This window comes from Oncorhynchus mykiss, chromosome 17, assembly GCF_057628025.1.
Source record: "Oncorhynchus mykiss isolate SJ-2025 chromosome 17, ASM5762802v1, whole genome shotgun sequence".
Lineage (NCBI taxonomy): Eukaryota > Metazoa > Chordata > Actinopteri > Salmoniformes > Salmonidae > Oncorhynchus > Oncorhynchus mykiss.
The window spans coordinates 23,731,427-23,753,269 of NC_143038.1; the positions used below are offsets into that span (position 1 = coordinate 23,731,427).

At 38.8% G+C, this 21,843-nt stretch overlaps 1 protein-coding gene across 25 annotated transcripts in view; it reads left to right on the plus strand.

Moving 5' to 3' along the window:
- The window catches only part of ptprt (protein tyrosine phosphatase receptor type T), a 415,067-nt gene that overhangs the window by 318,049 nt on the left and 75,175 nt on the right, over positions 1 to 21,843 (plus strand). For 12 of the 25 annotated variants that reach the window (XM_090205068.1, XM_090205070.1, XM_090205071.1 and 9 more), the window contains exons 13-15: positions 1,591 to 1,627; positions 3,434 to 3,490; positions 7,900 to 8,035. In XM_090205068.1, the coding sequence (XP_090061194.1) occupies positions 1,591 to 1,627; positions 3,434 to 3,490; positions 7,900 to 8,035 (230 nt within the window). Of the gene's footprint in view, positions 1 to 1,590; positions 1,628 to 3,433; positions 3,491 to 7,899; positions 8,036 to 14,397; positions 14,861 to 21,843 lie in introns of those variants that run through there. The other 13 variants (XM_090205075.1, XM_021568416.3, XM_090205082.1 and 10 more) reach the window with 3 other exon arrangements.

Here is a 21,843-nt window from a genome sequence, read left to right on the forward strand (position 1 = left end):
TTTGGTTAGGGCTTGTAAGTAAGCATTTCACGGTAAGGTCTACACTTGTTGTATTTAGCGCATGTGACAAATAAAGTTAGATTTTTATTTATTTTGGACCTAAGCCTTCCTTCCAGCCGTTGGGACAACAACTCCCATTGTTAGGGCGGAGACATGAGCATCTTGTCATTATATACAGATCTATGCCCACACAGATCGGACAAGTATGAGCAATGGATTACGGTCTCTACTACATCGCACAGTTTGGGCTTGATCTGATTTATCTCTAGAGAATGCCCTGGGTCAGAGCTAATTAGTTCGGACCAGAGCCCTGGACCAGAGCCCTGGACCAGCGCTAGCTAGCTACTAGCTACGCCCTGGACCAGAAGTAGTGCGGACCAGAGCTAGCTAGCAGAAGAACCGGCAGCAGTGTGTCCTGTGTCCAGTCAATCTACATGCACCACAACACAATGCAGAAGCTAACCCAGAGTGCAGTAGCCTGCGCATTCACACATAGGCCCAGACCGGCTACACTAACAATAAATAGTAGCTTAATTACTTGTGCTTGTGTTCATCTATATGGGAGATGTTGCATGGTATTAAGTCTGATTTAGATACAAGTAAAGTTTTAAAGAAAGTAACAGTAAGGTACAAAGCAACTGGATGAAACTATTAAGAAAGTAATAGTAGTTGTCATGGTAACGGGAAAATATGATTTAGAATATAGTGTCAAGGCTCCATAGGTACACTTAAACTATGGTGAAACTACAAAGACATGACCAGTAAGTTACATAATAATTGCTTAAGTACAGTTCTTAAATAACTGGGTAACGACTGGAAAGTAATAGGAAACAACAGCGAAACAAAACAACAAGGTAACTACCCAGCTACAAGCAAAGACCCAAGAGGTACGTTTTGAGGTTGGCTGACATAGTCAGTGCTTAAGTGCTGCTTAAGTGCTGCTGCTGAGAAGAGGGGGAAATGGCCTTAAATACTTACTACATAGCTTCTGCTTATTAACCTCTATTATTGATAGTGCTATCCACAGGGGGTACTTGGGAAGACTCATAAGAACATAGGACTACTGGTAAACAGCACATGAGGGGGTACTTAAGGGGTACTCCCAACAGAGCAAAATGTGATTGAGGGTACAGTAACCAAAAAAGATTGAGAACCACCACTGACCTAGTAGATGCCATTTGGAGAGCAAATGCCCTCACTGCTTTTGGGGTCAATCGTTTTTTGAAGTGTATGAAGTACTATGACTGAAATGTCTGGATTTCTGAACCCATTCCCATTCTTCTCTTGTGCTGTCTTGTTATTTCAATCCCAAATCCACTAGAACAGGGTTAGGCAACCCTGTTCCTGGAATGCCGCAGGTACTGTAGGATTTTGTTCCAACTAGGCACCACACCTGACCAACTGAGCTAATTGATCAGATCAGTGATTTGCCTAAATTCAACACAACTGGTCAGGTCGTTTAAATTAAAAACATGAAGTGCCTGCGGCACTCCAGGACCAGGGTTGCCTACTCCTACACTAGAACACGAGGAGAGTGATGGAAATCACTGTGTTGGGACAATATAATTGAATAACTCTCTGTCTTTTCAGGAAACCAAAATCAACTGTGTGAGACTGGCTACTAAAGGTATGAGAACATTTTTAATATGTCCCATGCATAGGAAATACATTACTTCATGGATTAAAGGCCCAGTGCAGTAGAAATAAACATGTATTGTGTTTTATACGAGGTTGGAATAATACTGTGAAAATTATGATAATGCTCTTTTAGTATAAGAGCTGTTTAAAAAGACTTCCTGAAATTCCAGCTTGTGGTGGGATGGAGTTTTGGTCTGAATGGTGACATCACCGGGCAGCAAATTGTTTTATAGACCAATAAGAAGGATAGTTCCAAACCTTTCTGCCAGTTACAGTTTCCCCACCACTCCCAGACAGTCAGAGCAAAATTCTTGCTTGCGAAATTGCTCTTTACTAAGAACCTACTTTTGTTTCTTTTTGACCATTTTAATTTAAAACAATCACAGTGACGTACTTATTTTTTTACCCAGGAATGATTTAATATTGAGCTGAAAATGGCTGCATTGGACCTTTAAAAAAATACTCATAGGGTCATATTTAGTAAAACTGTTAAATGCAATGAAATCAAAGAGATGCATATTTAACAAGTCAACTGGGCCCAATGAATGTTACTTGTATGTATTTGGAGCGCTACACCTGCATAGAAGTAGACTGTCCCTATTTTAAAGGTATAAGTGACCATAAGCCCCAAACTCTTGTCAGTGTTGAACCTGCATGGTTTTTTTCGATCTATACACTCCAAGATTCTGTTCAGCTTTTCATTTTCTCTCCATTCTGTTTATTTTCTCTAAACCATCTTTATAAAAAGAACACATTAAGGATCAGTAGTATCGAAGGACAACCTCCATTAATGTAATTGATGGTGAAAAAAACAGTTCACCCACAGAGAATACCATTTCATTATTCTGTTTTATTTTCTTCCCATTCCCTAATTTAAGTTGCTGTTTATCTTTTTAGACATACTGTACATACATTTTTGCACAGACAATATTCTTTTGATGTAGTTATTGATTTTCACGTAATTTTTTTGTCTTAAGTCAAATATTTCTCATCAGTGGGCTCTATTTTTTCCGTTCTTTTCTCTCACCATGCTCCTGTTCTGAATTGATCTCTTTACCGTGTTTGGAGTCTACACTTGTAGACACACTGATTGCATGTCTGCTTTGGAAAATACATGCTTTAAACTTTGTGGCCCTTCATCTCTTCTAGTACGAATACACAGCTTGATTATTTCAATATGATTGTATTTGATAGTTAAATACTGTATAGAATCTGTATGGAAATTTGGGGGTCATAATTGTTAACATGGAATTTGAGTTTCCTATTTGAAAAACCATGGCAATGTTGCTGAGATTGAAGCTGTCCTAATATGGACATCGTAAAAGTTTAGAGATCTAATTTTGGATCAAAACTCCCACAAAGTTCAAACATTTAAAAACATTTTTTTTTTTACTCCATCTCCTATTTTTCTTCTTCCAGTCAGAATCAAAGGTTAATATCAATGCTTTCATTCCAATGTCCCATTCACGTGCACTGAGAATCAAACCTCGAAAATATTCCTCTGAAATAGATTTATGGATCCGAAGATGCTATTAGGAACACTTCTACTACTTTTCCATTTTCCGTTAATGGAAACTATCCGACTCTTGTTGAAATTCATATATTCAGCCATCTATATAATCATACTGCCCATAGTTTTCTTCAAAATGTTATAGAAATATCACTTGAATTTTTACCTACTTACTGTGATTAATGTTCAATTGAAACAATGAAGGCGTCTTTTTTTTAGACAATTTTTCTTTGTTTCTTTCTTCTTTCATGCATGCTAACCGGGAACTTTAAACCTTGTTCTTAGTGGTAATAGGTAGGGGACAAAATACCACGCCGTACATACTTGTCATCCCCAGTGAAGGTGATTATTGCTCCATAGCCAGATTTCTTTATTCTGTTCTTTTATATACATTACTTTGTTTGTATTTTTTTTATTTTCTCTCTTTCCTCATCTTAATGCATTTGTTTGCATGTCTGGTCCACAAAAGTGTAGCTGGCTGTCATTGATTCCATTGAGACTACTGTACCTTGGTGCCCCAAATATGTATGGTTATCGTCCCTCTTATTATTTTCATTGTTTGTTACTATTTTGACAATCCCTGAGATTTGTTTGATAGTTGTCTTGTAGTTTTGCTCATGGACTTAAGCTTTTTAAACTGTATTGAATGTGCATCTGTAATCCCAATACATTTGGTAGAAAGTGGCTTAAACACAGATCTGACAAACATTTTGATATTTTCATCCACCATGATCTCTCTATGATTGATTGTTATTTGTCTTTTCTTAAGTGGCAAGAACATTATGATACTCGTTTATCATCCACGCGCCCTATTCAACAATTGTCAACTGCAAAGCAAGACCGTCAACTAAGTTATTGTTATTATGCCACAGAGTGCAAAATGTGAACTTTATCTTCAAATGTAACTTCTTTAGGTCTGAATTACTGCAAAGAACGTAAGCCAGTATAGTCCTTGCTTTACAATAGGGATGAGTCAAGATGAGCTGTAATATGTCTCTGAGCAAAATATACAAAAACGAGACACACGATGTCAACCCACTCCCTTCCTTTCCAAGTTGAGTCTGCATTTACTCACCCAAACATCCCCTATACAACTGTCCTGCACCCTGCCTATGCTCCACACTCACTGTCTGTCACGCTAACCCCTGAATGGAACGTCATACCAGTTAGAGAGGTGGCTACTCTCCTGTCTGGCTAGATAGAGATCAATGTACTGTTGTAATGTTCATACACTCCATGTTATACACATCTATGCTATAGTCCACAAGGAATCAAGTTCTAACCTTGTGCATCCATACACTGTCTGTGAATGTCGATTACCATTTAGATGTACCATACAGATTTACAAACTTACCATACAGATTTACAAACTTACCATACAGATTGTATATAGAGTGTTTGCTGCTAGTGTCATGCAATTATGATAAGTTGCTTGCTGTGTGCACTTCAAAAGGTACAATACCCCCCCCCCCCCCCAAAAAAAAACACCAACCCTTAACACAGAGTACAGCTCGCTTGCTCTTGAATCAGAGGAAATGCTGTTGTCTCAGTTAGAGGTGGTGCCCATTTTATATTTGTGTTGCTCTGTGGCACTGTGTTTGGTGTTGCTTTCCTTAGCATCGTAACTTTGCCTGGGTATATGGAGATCTTGGAGGGAAATCTGGCAATGTATTGTGTATGTAGACAGCCCGACCTGGTAGACTTTGGTGTTGTCTTATGCAAATGTTGCCCTTATAACACTTTGATGAATTTCCATCTACCTCGATGTGCAGCAACAAACCGTTCAATGGCCCTGACTCAAATCGGAAAACAGTTGCTGGAAATCACTTTCTGGTGTCTGGGGAGAAGAATAGCAGGGTTAGGTGAACACGATGACTATAAAGACATCATGGCAAATTAATAGACCATTTTATGAGTGATGCAATAGTACAGAATCAGTTAAATTGATTGTTGAAGGGCATTTATTTTGTATTTGCCTTTTTAGCACAATTACCCTTTATGTTGAGTTTTAGCTACAATTGGATGATATTTGTGAGCCAAAATATCATACGGAAGTGACCTTAGCAGTACAAAACCTAGCAACCTCGGTGATCTTGGTGTATTGGGTATGATTTTGGTCTGACAGTTAGAGTATAGTTAGAGTATTTGCGACAATATGATTCTGGTCTATTTTCCACTATATGACCAGGTCTATAGCGCTGTACCAATGAGCTTTGCTTAGTGAAAGAATGATGTAGATGTCATGTTTCTGGACCACCCAAACCTTTTATGTTCAAAGAAGCCTGTTTCATAATAGTGACACTCTCTTTGTTGAGGACAAGCACTCAGTTCAGGATAGAACATTGACCATATGTTATGGTATATATTGCAAATAAAGCAGATAAATGTATGGTATTTCCTTTTTATCCAAACAAAAAAAGAACCCAAATAATGTATTTTAAAGCCTTTAAGTACTGCGTGCACTGCTGACCTAAACAAACATTAGTGTTGACATTTTGTTCTGAGGCCTAGTCTTGGTACCATTAGCATTGTACATTGTTTACAGTGCCGATAAATCACATTAATCTGAGCCCATCTGACCCAGCGCTGCAGTGCTCAGATTGTAATCCCATTAGAGACACTTAGCTTTGCTGCTCTAATCTCACAGGGCTGCCCCGTCTGCCAGACAATAGCTCCCATGCAGCGCTGTTTCCTGCCAAATCCCACTGCTGCCACCAGTGTCACTCATCCCTGTCTGTGGAATCAATCCATCCATATATGAATGAGATTAAGTTTTAATATCATGGGTTTTAGTCATAATTCCTTTTTTATAGTTAACTTTTACCCCAGCCCAAAGTAAAAGGCTTTACATATTTTTTTAAGCGAACAACCACGTTTGTGGGTGTGCAGGAAAGCACAGTGAGAATTTAATCAGGGGAAGATTATGATTTTTATGATGATGGATCAAGGGTTCTGATTAGGTGTCAAATGACTCAAGTCTTGCGGGAACTCTGCACCTGAAGTTTTGATCTTCACTGTTGAAGCAGGAATTAAAAACACAGATTTGCGACATTCCTTAAAACGACAGATATCCCCATAAATGACAAGATGGGTATCAATATAACTTCAGTGTAGATAGTGATTGGGTTGGGTTAAATACGGAAGACACATTTAAGTTGAATGTATTGTTGTACAACTGACTAGATATCCCCCTTTCCCCAAGCTCTACGGCTACACACAAATAGGGTCTTTATTCTATACAGTAAACTGAATGGGGCAGTTTACCCATTCCACATTTTTAGGTGAGGTCTATGTAATTTAAATTCAAAGTAAGATTGAAAACTGTGTCAACATGGTGTTAAGGGTTCCGTAAATTGAAGTCGAAAACATGCCAAGGTTATATTCTTAATCTGTTGGTTCAAAGGATATTTTGAACAAAGGCATTTGTAAAAGAGAGGCTAGAAATAAGACACCCAGTTTGTTTGAACATGCCTTAATTGTTTATCAAGTTTGCTCATTCATTTTGGCATGTGTACATCTATCCAACGCTGTTCTGCAGTACAGTGGAATAGCTCAGGAGATCCGACAAGACTTCTTTCATTGGATTTGAAACAGTCACTTTTCGTTATGTCATTGGAAGTTTGCATTCATCAAATTGTAAATGGCTTTGTTGCTATGTTTAACAAATATATATATATTTTCTATTTAAGGCTTTTTTTCTGAGCACCCTTCACCAATAAGAGCCATACTTGTATTGATCTTCAACATAGTCAACATGAATAAGCTACATATACTAATTAGGTCTACAAACATTCATTGATGGTGTTTGGTTGGTAATAAAATATAAATGAATGTGTTTCTATAACACCTCAATGCACCTCCTGAGAATAATACCTCAAGTGAAAATATAGCATCTATAAGAGGTTGAACATAGAAGCAGCACATTGTTTTACTCTAATGTTTCCAAACAGACAGCAACACTAGGGTGCAATTCCCAGTATTTTGTATTGTTCAAAGCAAGGATTTTCAGTTGTAGTTGATAAGGTAAGAGTACTTTTGTAAGCTGTGTAAGGCGCTGGAGTCGCTAGCAGTACTATTAACTCACTCAACCTATACATTCTCTCCCTCTCTGTGGTTCACTGTATGTCCAAGCTACTTCAGTCACAACCCATGCTAACATTTTCCTGCATGTCCTTCCTAAATCAATGTTTGTTCAACATTAGTGCACTGCATGTCTTCAGTGTGTCATTGTGGTGCAACTGCTGTGTTAGATGGAAAGCCTGTTGAAATGAACAACTCATACGTAACTCAACCACAAGTCCTTTGATGCAAGAGAAACTGACCTTACTCTAACTTGTGTATTTCCAGTCCAGTCGGTTATTTGCATGTTGATTTTCACCATTCATCTGTCCTGTGTGAGAAGCACCTTTACACAAGTTTACTGAATCTTTATTGAACTTTGTCTTGTTATCATTTGGAGTTTAGCAGGCAGGATATAGCCAACATGTCTGCCAATACCCTTAACAACAACACTATATCTAATCACCTTTACCTTTTCACTCAAATAATGTCTCCCTTTCATCACTAATAATGATCATGACATTTCTTTGCATGACTTTGTGATAGTGTGTGTGTGTGTGTGTGTGTGTGTGTGTGTGTGTGTGTGTGTGTGTGTGTGTGTGTGTGTGTGTGTGTGTGTGTGTGTGTGGAGGATGGTTGCTCCAGGGTAAACTCCCTCCTCCTCTCTGTGATGTGTCTGTGCCTGTTTATAGGCGCGTCCACCCAGGACTCAGACGCTGTGGAGCCCGAAAAGCAGGTGGACAGCACTGTCAAGATGGCCGGTGTCATCGCGGGCATTCTCATGTTCATCATCATTCTACTGGGAGTGGTTCTCACCTTCAAACGCAGGTAAAGAGCAGTAGAGAAACCCGTAGTGTGTCCCCGATGCAGCAAGTGTAAGCGTAAATATGTCGGACTATATTACTACAGTCATAACACCATAGTGTGACCCAAATGTCCCATGCACAATATTACTAGATCACTGCTCAGTTGAGCAGAAAATACCATTGGGACTAACTCATAAGGAGGTATGTTTTTAGGGGGGCTTTACAGACATACACAGCTTTCTGTGTCTTGTTCACATGCACCCTGGCTGACTTCCATCACATCTATGTTTCCGTCCTGTCTCTTGTTTTCCTAAATCACCCTAATCACATCCCCATGCCATTTTTCTATGCTAGGACCCACAGTTTTTTATTTATATTTATAATAAAAAAAAAAATTGGTTCACCTTACCACTCCACACATAGTTACCTCAACTTTGAAGTGTCTTAATGACCAACCATTTGTCATTGTAGGAGTAGGCTATGCTACTGAGACAAAATTACTTGTATGTCACCATCACAAATATTCTTGGAAATAAACAGGGCAGCAATTTATAATAACTTTCATGAATGAATAAACTATTGATAAGTACTATTTGATAATTTCTTTAATCATTTATAAACATTGCATTTTGAATGGCTTCTTCATGAAAGTTATTATAAAGTGTTACCATTAAGTTGAGGGAGCACAATTACAACACGCTCAGATGTTTTACGTAAACTGTTTAAAAATATATATAATATAGTTAACCTTCTCTTGTTACAATGTTGTTCACTTAAAATCCTATTAATGACATATTCCAGAAAAAAAGCTGCTCTGGTTGTCATGGTTTTATTTTACAATCCTATGGCGAATAAGTCACAGAGATCTGTACGTACACAAATCAATAAGAAATCCTAGACTCAACATACAGTTGCACCCATGAGCAATGAGGCTTTACAATTATTTCAAATCAGACAACCTCTGCAGAAATAAGTGGATATGTCAACAACAAAGATGGCCTCCTAAGCAGGGCATATATGAATTGCAAATCAATATGTAGATGAAACCGTGGGTGTTATGAGGACATGGGTTAACTAGTATATATACCAACTATGATAGCTTGACACAACTGTGGGAAGCATGGAAGTCAACATGGGCCAGCATCTCTGTGGAAAGTTTTCAACTCAATATTAGGAATGTGTTCCTAATATTTGGTATACTCAGTGTAGATCGAGGAGAGGTAGAAGTGCTTAGGCTACAATATCCTAAGATGCCTGGCTTTGCTGGATCATCTATATTTCATTCTTGCATCATAGATAGTTAACAATTGCAGCGTTTTACATGGCTTTCAGCCACTATGTTTTTTTTTGTGTGGTGAAAACATGCTGGAAGCGAGTATACGCTGTCCATTTAATCGTTCAAAGCAGTGTTGCGTGTTTTAGAGCTTTTTGTACTAACATACGAATGAATTGAATGGACAGGCAAAGACTTAATGGTGACTGTTTTCCTGCACGGTAGCTTGAACCTTTAGGGCTCTTACAGCACTGTCAAATGTGCAAGTCCAAGATAAAAATCCTTAAATGAATGGTAAAAGTTCCAAAAACGGTAGCATTTTGTACCTGCACTGAGAAGAGGATTATTAAGGTCGTGGGGGAGTCTATTTAAATTGTGATCAGACTAAGAAAACGATTGTTTCTATGACAAGATGGGAGTTGTAGAAATCCACAGTAGTGTTGAGCGGGGGGGTTACTAAGCTAGCATATGGAATTGTTTTAAGATGGTCATACCATGGATCATTTAGCTATTTGATTTTGAATTTTAGGACCTCTTTAGGTATAAAAATGTTGACCTTTTCTACTATAGCCCATAAAAACGCATTGAATAACACATTCATAAATGGCAAAAAAGACATAAAAAAAATCTATCATAAGGAATAAGGTTTTAAAGTGTCTGTCCTATATCTAGGTGATTTAAGAAAGCTAAGGAAATATATATAATTTTTTGGACACATATTTAACCCCTTATTTTTGTTGGCACAAAACTACCTTTATACTTCCATTCGTTTGTATGGGTTACCTTCAGACGAGTCCCCTGACACTTCTGGAGGTCGTAGAGCAAAACAGAGTCTCCCCTTTCCATACAGTGGTCATTCCATAGAGCGGTCGTTCGGACACTACATACGTTTTTGTGAAAATACAGATTTTCGGGATGTTTCATGGTCTGGCAAACACCGCTGTAGCTCGGTCACCTCCCACTGTAGATGCGGAAGGCAGATATAGGCGGATATGGGGGTTTGAGACACAGCCCATGCAAAAATACTTATATCTCAAGCTTAAACTGGCAGATTATTGTTGTATGATGTTACACGGGTGCGTCAATGGACTCTTAAGGATTAACTAACATGACATTTCTTTCCTGGTTATTAAACAACTAATTGACCAATTACTAATTCAATTACTTGAATTCCATTTAGTTTTTTTTGTGAGCCCAAATCACTGTTTCTCTAGCGAGAAAACAAATCATTCACGAGAGAAATCAAGCCAAGAAATATGTCGGATGATCGGCCATCTCCATGATGGGAGATACATTTTCATTAAGCAAATATTTAACATAGTTCAGCACAGAAACGTGGTAATTAACTACAATGACCATAATCCATTGCAGCTTTTTCCCCTGGCTCCGACAAAGACAAATAGGGGAAACTAGAGGTTTCACTGTTGCCAAAATCTGTCCCAAAAAAAACCTATGTGTTTCTATTGGCTTATTTTGGCCCTAAGCTTGTCGCCTTCCTTCCCGGCTTTAGGATAACGACTCCCTTTGTTAGAGCGGAGACATCAGCTTCTCGTCATTATATACAGATCTCTGGACGTATACACTTTTACGCCTGCTATGTTAGGTTAGATACACACAGATCGTATGGGAGAGGAATGCACACAACACAATGAAGAGAGGAACAGAGACCCTTCATTAAACCCCTCTAGAGCTGTTTGACATGGGGCTTGTGAAAGCGGAGGATCTGGACAAGAAAATCGTCACAATTGTCTGTCCAACCCGAACTGTGTGAGCTATGAACTATAATACTGTATGTCACTGATATTGAAAGGTTAGACTCTCACGAACACGACAGTGTCAGTTGTTTGACTCTACAATATCCACAAGCTTTACGGCAGTTGTCTTGAACTCTGTCGTGGACATTCTCATTTCGAAGAGGTCTTCTCACAAAACCAACTGTCCAGACTGCACCGTTGGACCTACAAACTGTCACCAATATCACTCACAAACACAAACATGTCGGTTGTTCTGCTCTACAACCACACAAGCTTCAGTGGAGTCATCTGAAAGTGACCCAGTACCAGGCTGTAAAAATTGCAAAAAGTGACCAAACATCAGAACCTTGTTCCTTATTATCATACTTTTGGTTTTGCCATTTATGAATTTGTAGTAAATGCCCTTTTTTTATACCTCAAAATCAAATGGTTCAATTATACATTTGATGACCACCTTAAAACAATTCCATATGTTAGCTTAGTAGATATTGCGATCTAAGGGCTTAGACCTACAGGGGAGTATGCCTTTTCTACTTTGAAGAACTAGTTAAATTATTTAGTCAGACAGAACGGCAGCGTAGTTAGGCAAGCTAGCTAAACAGGATGACTAAAGACAGTACAGTATGGGGCGCACACAGATAACAAAAGATGGGCTGGCTGACTGCTACTGCCTGAGCAGAGAGGAGATGAGGACTTTAAGGAATGAAAAATAATAATAAGTCATCAAATAAAAACTAAGAAATACACACAACTTCAATATTATGTTATTTCATCGTAACCCCTTTTTTCTATTGATGTGGACTTGACAGAGACAATGGAATGTTCACCATTTGTGGCTTTGGAATTTCGCTAACCGCTCAAAACTACTCCACATAGCTTCTCAACAGTATTGTAGAGAATTGTAGAAATTCAAAGATTTTTCTCTTGGGGCTTAATGTGTTTTTTTTTCTTTAAAAACATCAGACTAAATGTATTATAAAGTAGAGGTTTATTGTAGTAACAAATCACAGAATACATCCGCACATTGCAGTTTTGTGATGGTATATGCACAGACAACCTTCATGTGCAATCAGTGGTTGAGTGTCAGACCAACACCAGCTAGGCCCAATCCTTCTCTCCATTTGGACAGGTGCACATGTTGTCCCAGTCGGTGTGTTTGTGCGCGCGTGGAAGAGCTGGTTCTCCTCCACTTGAAATCAGTGTTGACTTTGGCAGTTTAGACTGAGATGGCTGAAGTGGAGGGAGAGCACTATTTGTACAGCCACTTCATTTGACATTTAACTTAACCAATTAATATTTCAAGCCAAGCCCCCCATGTTAATTATGCATGTAGTTAGAATATTTGTTTGCTTATGTCACCCGCTAATTTGTGAATGGCCACCTCTGATCCCAATGGCTGGGCGAGTAAGAGTCCCTGCCAAATTCTAACCATCTTATTATCATGCACATACCCATATACAGTTCAAGTCGGAAGTTTACATACACCTTAGCCCGAATACATTTAAAATCAGTTTTTCACAATTCCTGGCATTTAATCCTCGTACAAATTCCCTGTTTTAGGTCAGTTAGGATCACCACTATATTTTAAGAATGTGAAATGTCAGAATAATAGTAGAGAATGATTTATTTCAGCTTTTGTTTCTTTCATCACATTCCCAGAGGGTCAGATGTTTACATACACTCAATTAGTATTTGGTAGCATTGCCTTTAAAATGTTTAACTTGGGTCAAATGTTTCAGGTAGCCTTCTACAAGCTTCCCACAATAAGAATTTTGGCCCATTCCTCCTGACAGAGCTGGTGTAACTGAGTCAGGTTGGTAGGCCTCCTTGCTCGCACACGCTTTTTCAGTTCTGCCCACAAATGCTCTATAGGATTGAGGTCCGGGCTTTGTGATGGCCACTCCAATACCTTGACTTTGTTGTCCTTAAGCCATTTTGCCACAACTTTGGAAGTATGCTTGGGGTCGTTGTCCATTTGGAAGACCCATTTGCGACCAAGCTTTAACTTCCTGACTGATGTCTTGAGATGTTGCTTCAATATATCCACATCATTTTATTTCCTCATGATGCCATCTATTTTGTGAAGTGCACCAGTCCCTCATGCAGCAAAGCACCCCCACAACATGATGCTGCCACCCCCGTGCTTCACGGTTGGGATGGTGTTCTTCAGCTTGCAAGCATCCTCATTTTTCTTCCAAGCATAACAATGGTCATTATGGCCAAACAGTTCTATTTTTGTTTCATCACACCATTACTCCAAAAAGTGCGATCTTAGTCCACATGTGTAGTTGGAAACCGTAGTCTGGCATTTTTATGGCGGTTTTGGAGCAGTGGCTTCCTCCTTGCTGAGCGGCCTTTCAGGTTATGTCGATATAGGACTCCTTTTACTGTGGATAGAGATACTTTTGTACCTCTTTCTTCCAGCATCTTCACAAGGTCCTTTGCTGTTGTTCTGGGATTGATTTGCACCTTTCGCACCAAAGTACGTTAATCTCTAGGAGACAGAACGCGTCTCCTTCCTGAGCGGTATGACAGCTGCATGGTCCCATGCTGTTTATACTTGTGTACTATTGTTTGTACAGATGAATGTGGTACCTTCAGGTGTTTGGAAATTGCTCCCAAGGGTGAACCAGGCCTGTGAAGGTCTACAGTTTTGGCTGATTTCTTTTGATTTTCCCATGATGTCAAGAGTTTGAAGGTAGGCCTTGAAATAGGTCCACAGGTACAAACTTCACTGAAATGTCAATTAGCCAATCAGAAGATTCTGAAGCCATGACATGAATTTTCCAAGCTGTTTAAAGACGCAGTCAATGTTGTGTATGTAAACTTCTGACCCACTGGAATTGTGATATAGTGCATTATTAGTGAAATTATCTGTCTGTGAATAATTGTTGGAAAAATTACTTGTCATTCACAAAGTAGATGTCCTAACCAACTTTCCAAAACTGTAGTTTGTTAACAAGAAATTTGTGGAGTGGTTGAAAAACTAGTTTTAATGACTCCAACCTAAGTGTATGTAAACCTCCGACTTCAACTGTATCAACATATGAGGGCAGGTGTAATATTCATTATTCAGCTGATTCATCCCAATGAAAGCTTTAGGGTCAACGCAATCATTCTAATCATCTGAACTCCTCTGCATGCATTTCCAGTTGAAATAGACTATTTAGCCTTTAGGTGTAATATCTATACTTCATCTCTAGACATACGTTATATGTTGGTATAACAAAACGTCTTAATAAATCATCTGTACCAGTTATTGACATGATCAAATCCACCACTGTTGTCCACTCTTTTTCTAATACTAGTCTCACACCCTTCTCTTATCTTCTTCCTCTTTTGGCCTGCGCCCGCTAGAGAGATACACACATGGAGAACTCTGAGTGTGGGGTATTGTATGTTTATTTTTAGCTACGCATCTTGAGATTGTGCCTCACCATTTTTGTTGGGACTCATCTGTGATCAGATACGTCATTCATGTCCAACACATGCACGAAAATTCACGAGGCCATTACTTTTTGATACTCAGACCGTCACTGTCGATTGCACCATTTTGGATTTCTAGCTTTTGTTCTGCATCACTGTGATTGTACAAAATGCCACTCTCAATGTCAGTCTTATTCGTTGACTTATTATTGATATTTTTTACCTAGCCTCCTATGCATTGTCAGTTGAATATTTGATACATTATCTGTAATGATCTATAGTGAATTTTATGTCTTGCATTATAAGTACACCTTTAAGTAAGGATTTTCATTCATATTTTGTTGTTTTGGGTTGCATAACCCCCCTGGCGCAACAATGAACTGGCCTTGCAGCTACTGTTGTTACTCTTTACCTGCACTTACCCACCAAGAGGAAGGTTTAACTCTGCTCCACTTTATATGTCAAACTAGTAATTTTCACTAATAATGTCACAACCTATTTGGAGTGGTGCACTAATTCGGATTCATTAAGTGTTTACCACAATAGCACTTTTTATGGTGAGTGGGTTGTATTCATTACTCTAAACTATGCCTCTCGTATACACACATATTTATTCAATGTTTTTTCAACGTTCTGATTCATCAAGGTGGTCAAGCTTCTGACAGGCCTCTGCTGTCGCCTATAGTTCTTCATCATTCTCGCCACCACCAGAGAGAAGACAGGGAAGAAACCACCATTTACCTTCCTCTAGGCTGCTATACATATTTATTTAGTTTGTCATTTTATTGTTTTTGATGGAATTTTAGTGGTAGTTAAATAAAATGCATTTAGAATTTTACCATTGTTTTACTAGATCAGTGTATTCTCAAATTGAAAAAAGTTAGACTGCTGCTCCTCCGAGCTCCGGCAGCACTCCACCCCTTGTAATATTTCTCCGTAAACAAAATGTATTTTAAATATCCTCACCCACACCGACTCTCCAAAACTATGAACTTCAGCCTCGCGTCCTTAGCAGATCCCATCGCCCTACCAATACTCCTTTTTTCCAATTTCAAATCCTCACATTCAATACCACTTTAGTCCAGACAATATACCTTTCAGAACATTAAGACGGTGTAACCAAATACAATTAGTAATTTATTGGTGCCTTGGTGCAAACGTAGGCAGTTAACATTACAGATGAATGCTCTGCAAGGCCATTCAGTCATGGGCTCAGAGCGATCACATTTAAAATGCCGGACAAAGGGATGATTTTTGCAAGACATTCGCAGGGCAATTTAGCCAAGTTTCCCATTTGGGAGGTACCAGAATCAACCAATAGGAAGCGCTACGCAAATTTCCGTTCATTTTAACTCTGCGGTCCCGAATTTCCGACATGATGTAAATGCATCATTAGACCAAAAGGATTTGACAAATGTGTTTGACCATATGACATTGGCCTACATCTAGTCTTGCGCTGCGCAGAATATCAGATCTCAACAACGATTGGAGAAGGATTTAACATCACTAGTACCATATCTTTATGATATACACTGAGTGTACTGGACATCAAGAACACCTTGGTAATATTGAGGTGCACCCCACGTTAGGTGGTGGACCGTTCTTGATACACACGGGAAACTGTTGAGCGTGAATAACCCAGCAGCGTTGCAGTTGTTGACGCAAACCTGTGCGACTGGCAACTACTACCATACCCTGTTCAAAGGCACTTAAATATTTTGTCTTGCCCATTTACCCTCTGAATGGCACACATACACAATCCATGTCTCAATTGTCTCAAGGCCAAAAAGCAGGACTGTCTGGCACAATCCGGGACATGTGGTCACCCAACATGGGCGGAGTGAGTTAAGTGTCCATTCAGTCACTGCATGTTTGCATGCGTACGTGGTATAATTAAATGTTTACAATTCATATGGATGCGTAGCGTGTGCGCGAGTGTGTATGTGCGTCCGATGTGTTTATACAGCAATGGTATTTCTGTGTCATGTTTACATAGTATAACCTTTAAAGTGTTTTTAGACTTTTTTTTGCAAATACAGAAATATCTCATTTACATAAGTATTCACACCCCTGAGTCAATACTTTGTAGAAGCACCTTTGGTGGAATGTACAGTTGAAGTCTGAAGTTTACATACACCTTAGCCAAATACATTTAAACTCAGTTTTTCACAATTATGACATTCAATCCTAGTAAAAATTCCCACAAACACACAAATAAACACACACAAAGACAAAGGATCATGTTCATAGCATTACATACATAGACACTTGAACCAAACCTTTGCAAAGTTTACATTAAAAGACAGAGGTTGGTTGCTCCTAGATGCTAAAGCATTTATGCAGTTCTTCCACTTGTTCCAGTGAGTGGGTACTCCATGACCTTGTGTTTATCCACAGATGCCTATTACTCTGGGGCCATTAACCAGCCCTTGTTATGGGGTAGCATCAAAAATGGCACCCTATTCCCTATATAGTGCATTACTTTTGAACAAAGCTCTATGAGCCCTGGACTACATAGGGAATGGGCTGCCATTTGAGACACAGCCTGGGATGAGGTCGCATTGTCTTTTTCCATATTTAAAAAATAAATAAACTGTTCACACGCTGCATTAACATACAGTTGAAGTCAGAAGTTTACATACACCTTAACCAAATACATTTAAACTCAGTTTTTCACAATTCCTGACATTTAATCCTAGTAAAAATGCCCTGTCCTAGGTCAGTTGGGTTCACCACTTTATTTTAAGAATGTGAAATGTCAGAAAAATAGTAGAGAGAATTATTTATTTCAGCTTTTATTTCCTTCATCACATTTATTTCACCCAGTAGGTCAGAGGTTTACATACACTCAATTCGTATTTGGTTGCATTGCCTTTAAATAGTTTAACTTGGGTCAAACGTTTCGGGTAGCCTTCCACAAGCTTCCCACAATAAGTTGTGTGAATTTAATTTTGGCCCATTCCTCCTGACAGAGCTGGTGTAACTAGGTCAGATTTGTAGGCCTCCTTGCTTGCACTCACTTTTTCAGTTCTGCCCAGAACATTTCTATAGGATTGAGGTCAGGGCTTTGTGTTGGCCACTCCAATACCTTGACTTTGTTGTCCTTAAGCCATTTTGCCACAACTTTGGAAGTATACTTGGTCATTGTCCTTTTGGAAGACCCATTTGCGACCAAGCTTTAACTTCTGATGTCTTGATGTCTTGAGATGTTGCTTCAATATATCCACATAATTGTCCTACCTCATGATGCCATCTATTTTGTGAAGTACACCAGTCCCTCCTGCAGCAAAGCACTCCCACAACATGATGCAGCCACCCCCGTGCTTCACGGTTGGGATGGTGTTCTTTGGCTTGCAAGACTCCCCCTTTTTCCTCCAAGTATAACGATGGTCATTATGGCCAAACAGTTCTATTTTTGTTTCATCAGACCATAGGACATTTCTCTAACAAGTATGATCTTTGTCCCCATGTGCAGTTGCAAACTGTAGTCTGGCATTTTTATTGCGGTTTTGGAGCAGTGGCTTCCTGAGCGGCCTTTCAGGTTATGTCGATATAGGACTCGTTTTACTGTGGATATAGATACTTTTGTACTTGTTTTCAACAGCATCTTCACAAGGTTCTTTGCTGCTTCCGGGGTTGATTTGCACTTTTCGCACCAAGGCTGCGTGGTCCCATGGTGTTTATACTTGTGTACTATTGTTTGTACAGATGAACGTAGTACCTTCAGACGTTTGGAAATTGCTCCCAAGGATGAACCAAACTTGTGGAGGTCTACAATTTTTTTCTGAGGTCTTGGCTGATTTCTTTTGATGTCAAGCAAAGAGGCACTGAGTTTGAAGGTAGGCCTTGAAATACATCCACAGGTACACCTCCAATTGACTCAAATTATGTCAATTAGCCAATCAGAAGCTTCTAAAGCCATGACATCATTTTCTGGAATTTTCCAAGCTGTTTAAAGGCACAGTCAACTTAGTGTATCTAACCTTCTGACCCACTGGAATTGTGATACAGTGCATTATAAGTGAAATAATCTGTCTGTAAACAATTGTTGGAAAAATGACTTGCGCCGTGCACAAAGTAGATGTCCTAACCGACTTGCCAAAACTGTAGTTTGTTAACAAGAAATTTGTGGAGTGGTTGAGAAACAAGTTTTAATGACTCCAACCTAAGTGTATGTAAACTTCCGACTTCAACTGTAAATCTTCTCCCAAGTGTAAGGTTGTTTGCAGTCTGAAGCAGGTTCTCAGATTTACTTTCCAACAGGACAAAGACCGGAATGCTCTTACACTCAAATTTATATTATCATTTTCACAATTTCAGTGTTGTTTCCAGCTCCATAGAGTTATGTTTTTGACTGCCCTGCCTTTTTTTGCATGAACATACAGTACTCGTCAGCAGTTTGGACACCTACTCATTTAAAGGATTTTCTTTATTTTAAATATTTTCTACATTGTAGAATACTTGTGAAGACATGAAATATCACATGGAATCATGTAGTAACCAAAAAAGTGTTAAACGATTAAAAATAAAATGTAGATTCAAAGTAGCCACACGCCTGAAGATGTGTTGGGTCATTGTCCTGTTGAAAAACAAATGATTGTCCCACTAATCGCAAACCAGATGGGATAGTGTATCACTACGGAATGCTGTGGTAGCCATATTGGTTAAGTGTGCCTTGATTTCTAAATAAATCATTGACAGTGTCACTAGCAAAGCATCATCACACCACCTCCTCCATGCTTCATGGTAGGAACCACACATGCGGAGATCATCCGGTCACCTACTCTGCGTCTCAGAAAGTCAAAACATCTCAAATTTTGGACTAATCAGACCAAAAGACACGTTGATCATGTTTCTTGGCCCAAGCAAGCCTCTTCTTATTATTGGTGTCCTTTAGTAGTAGTGGTTTCTTTGCAGCAATTCGACCATGAAGGCCTGATTCACGCAGTTTCCTCTGAACAGTTGATGTTGAAATGTGTCTGTTACTTGAACTCTGAAGCATTTATTTGGGCTGCAATTTTTGAGGCTGGTAGCTCTAATGAACTTATCCTCTGCAGCAGAGTTATCTCTGGGTTGTCCATTCCTGTGGTGGGCCTCATGAGAGCCAGTTTTGTCATAGCGCTTGATGGTTTTTGCAACTGCATTTTAAGTAACTTTGAAGTATATTTTCCGTATTGACTGACCTTCATGTCTTAACCCTTGTGTGGTGTTCGTTTTTGTTATGCACCCAATGTTCGAAGGTCTGATGGACCCATAACATTATTGTTTTTAAAACAATACAGCCATAACAATTTACGTAATTAATTATTCGATGACTTAAATCTATTACAAGCAATATAGACAGCATACATGGTTAATATTTGCCATTTACCTCTGCTAGATCACGTGTATCAATAAAAGTGCTATTTGTTTTTTTTTAATTAAATGTATAATCCAGTCATGGGTGGAATATAATTGAAACAAGGTTTTCATCACTATTGATGTTTTATGTTTTTAGCTGAACAAATTGGGAGGACAAATTTTACATACAGTATTTTATGGAAATTATAAATGAGCCCCATTGAAAACAAATTAAGGCCAGACAGTATCTGTATACCAGACATATGAATGTGTCTCATGGTGTGGATGAAAACATACCGTTCAAAAGTTTAGGGTCACTTAGAAAGTTCCTTGTTTTTGAAAGAAAAGCTAATTTTTGTCTATTAAAATAACATAAAATTGATCAGAAATACAGTGTAGACATTGTTAATGTTGTAAATTAATATTGTAGCTGGAAACGGCTGATTTCCACATAGGCCCATTATCAGCAACCATCATTCCTGTGTTCAAATGGCACGTTGTGTTAGCTAATCCAAGTTTATAATTTTAAAGGCTAATTGATCATTAGAAAACCCTTTTGCAATTGTGTTAGCACAGCTGAAACTGTTGTTCTGATTAAAGAAGCAATAAAACGGGCCTTCTTTAGACTAGTTAAATATCTGGAGCATCAGCATTTGTGGGTTTGATTACAGGCTCAAAATGGCCAGAAACAAAGTACTTCCTTCTGAAACTTGTCAGTCTATTAATGTTCTGAGAAATTAAGGCTATTCCATGTGAGAAATTGCCAAGAAACTGAAGATATCATACAACACTGTGTACTACTCCCTTCACAGAACAGTGCAAACGGGCCCTAACCAGAATAGAAGGAGTGGGATGCCCCAGTGCACAACTTAGCAAGGAGACAAGTACATTAGAGTGTCTAGTTTGAGAAACAGATGCCCCACAAGGCCTCAACTGGCAGCTTCATTAAATAGTACCCGCAAAACACCCGTCTCAATGTCACCAGTGAAGAGGCGACTCTGGGATGCTGTATGCCTCTGTATGCCTATGTAGATATTCCATAGAAAATCTGCCGTTTCCAGCTACAATGGTCATTTACAACATTAACAATGTCTACTCTGTATTTCTGATCAATTTGATGTTATTTTCAAAAACAAGGACATTTCTAAGTGACCGCAAACTTATTAACAGGACTGTCAAACAGAGGAAAGGATTGGAGGCTAATTTTCCATTGAATCAAATACTATATCTGACTGCAGTACATACAGCTCTATTATGTTGATTATATCCTTTAAGACCTTGGATATCGACACGTCTTAACCACCACTGGGTTTTTCCCAGTGATAGGGGCAATTGTCAAAATTCCATGGCGAAGTCAACTGAAATCAATTCTATATTTGGTTTGATGTTGCATGAAGGTGATTTGGCCATTTACAAATTGTTTTACAATTGCCCCTATCACTTCCATTGATTGTTAGCTACCGGTGACTAAAGTTAGCTGAAGTTTGTGCCTGTTTAAAGAAAACTACTTTTTCGTTTGAGGAACCATCTAACATGGTTAGAGTTGTAAAAGTTGTAAAATCCTGAACTTCCCCTTTAAAAAAATATACACATCATTGTTTGTGTAGTAAGTGGGTATCAAATTGTATTAAAAAAAAGACTATGCTAAACACATTGCTGCTTATTATGAACAGACTAGTGTTGTGCTGAATACTGTAGGTATTTGTCACACATTTACTCCTTTGATATATCTGATGTCAACACGTTTGGGAACTACAAACCTTTAAAAGAAACAACAGATACCATCTGCTTTTCAGTCTCATCTCTGCTTGCTAACTCCTCACTGCTCGCTGCATGTCATTTGTGATTGTTCTACCTCTCAAAAGAACCCTTCCTAGAGAAATCCAACAGAATGCATGCACACACACGCAAGCCTACTCTAATTTCAACACTCAGGTTTGATTTAGTTCCTAAAGCAGTCAAAGTGTCAACAGTAGCATCGCTTTCTCTTTCCATCGCACTAAACAGAATGGCTGAACAGTATGTCATTAAAACATA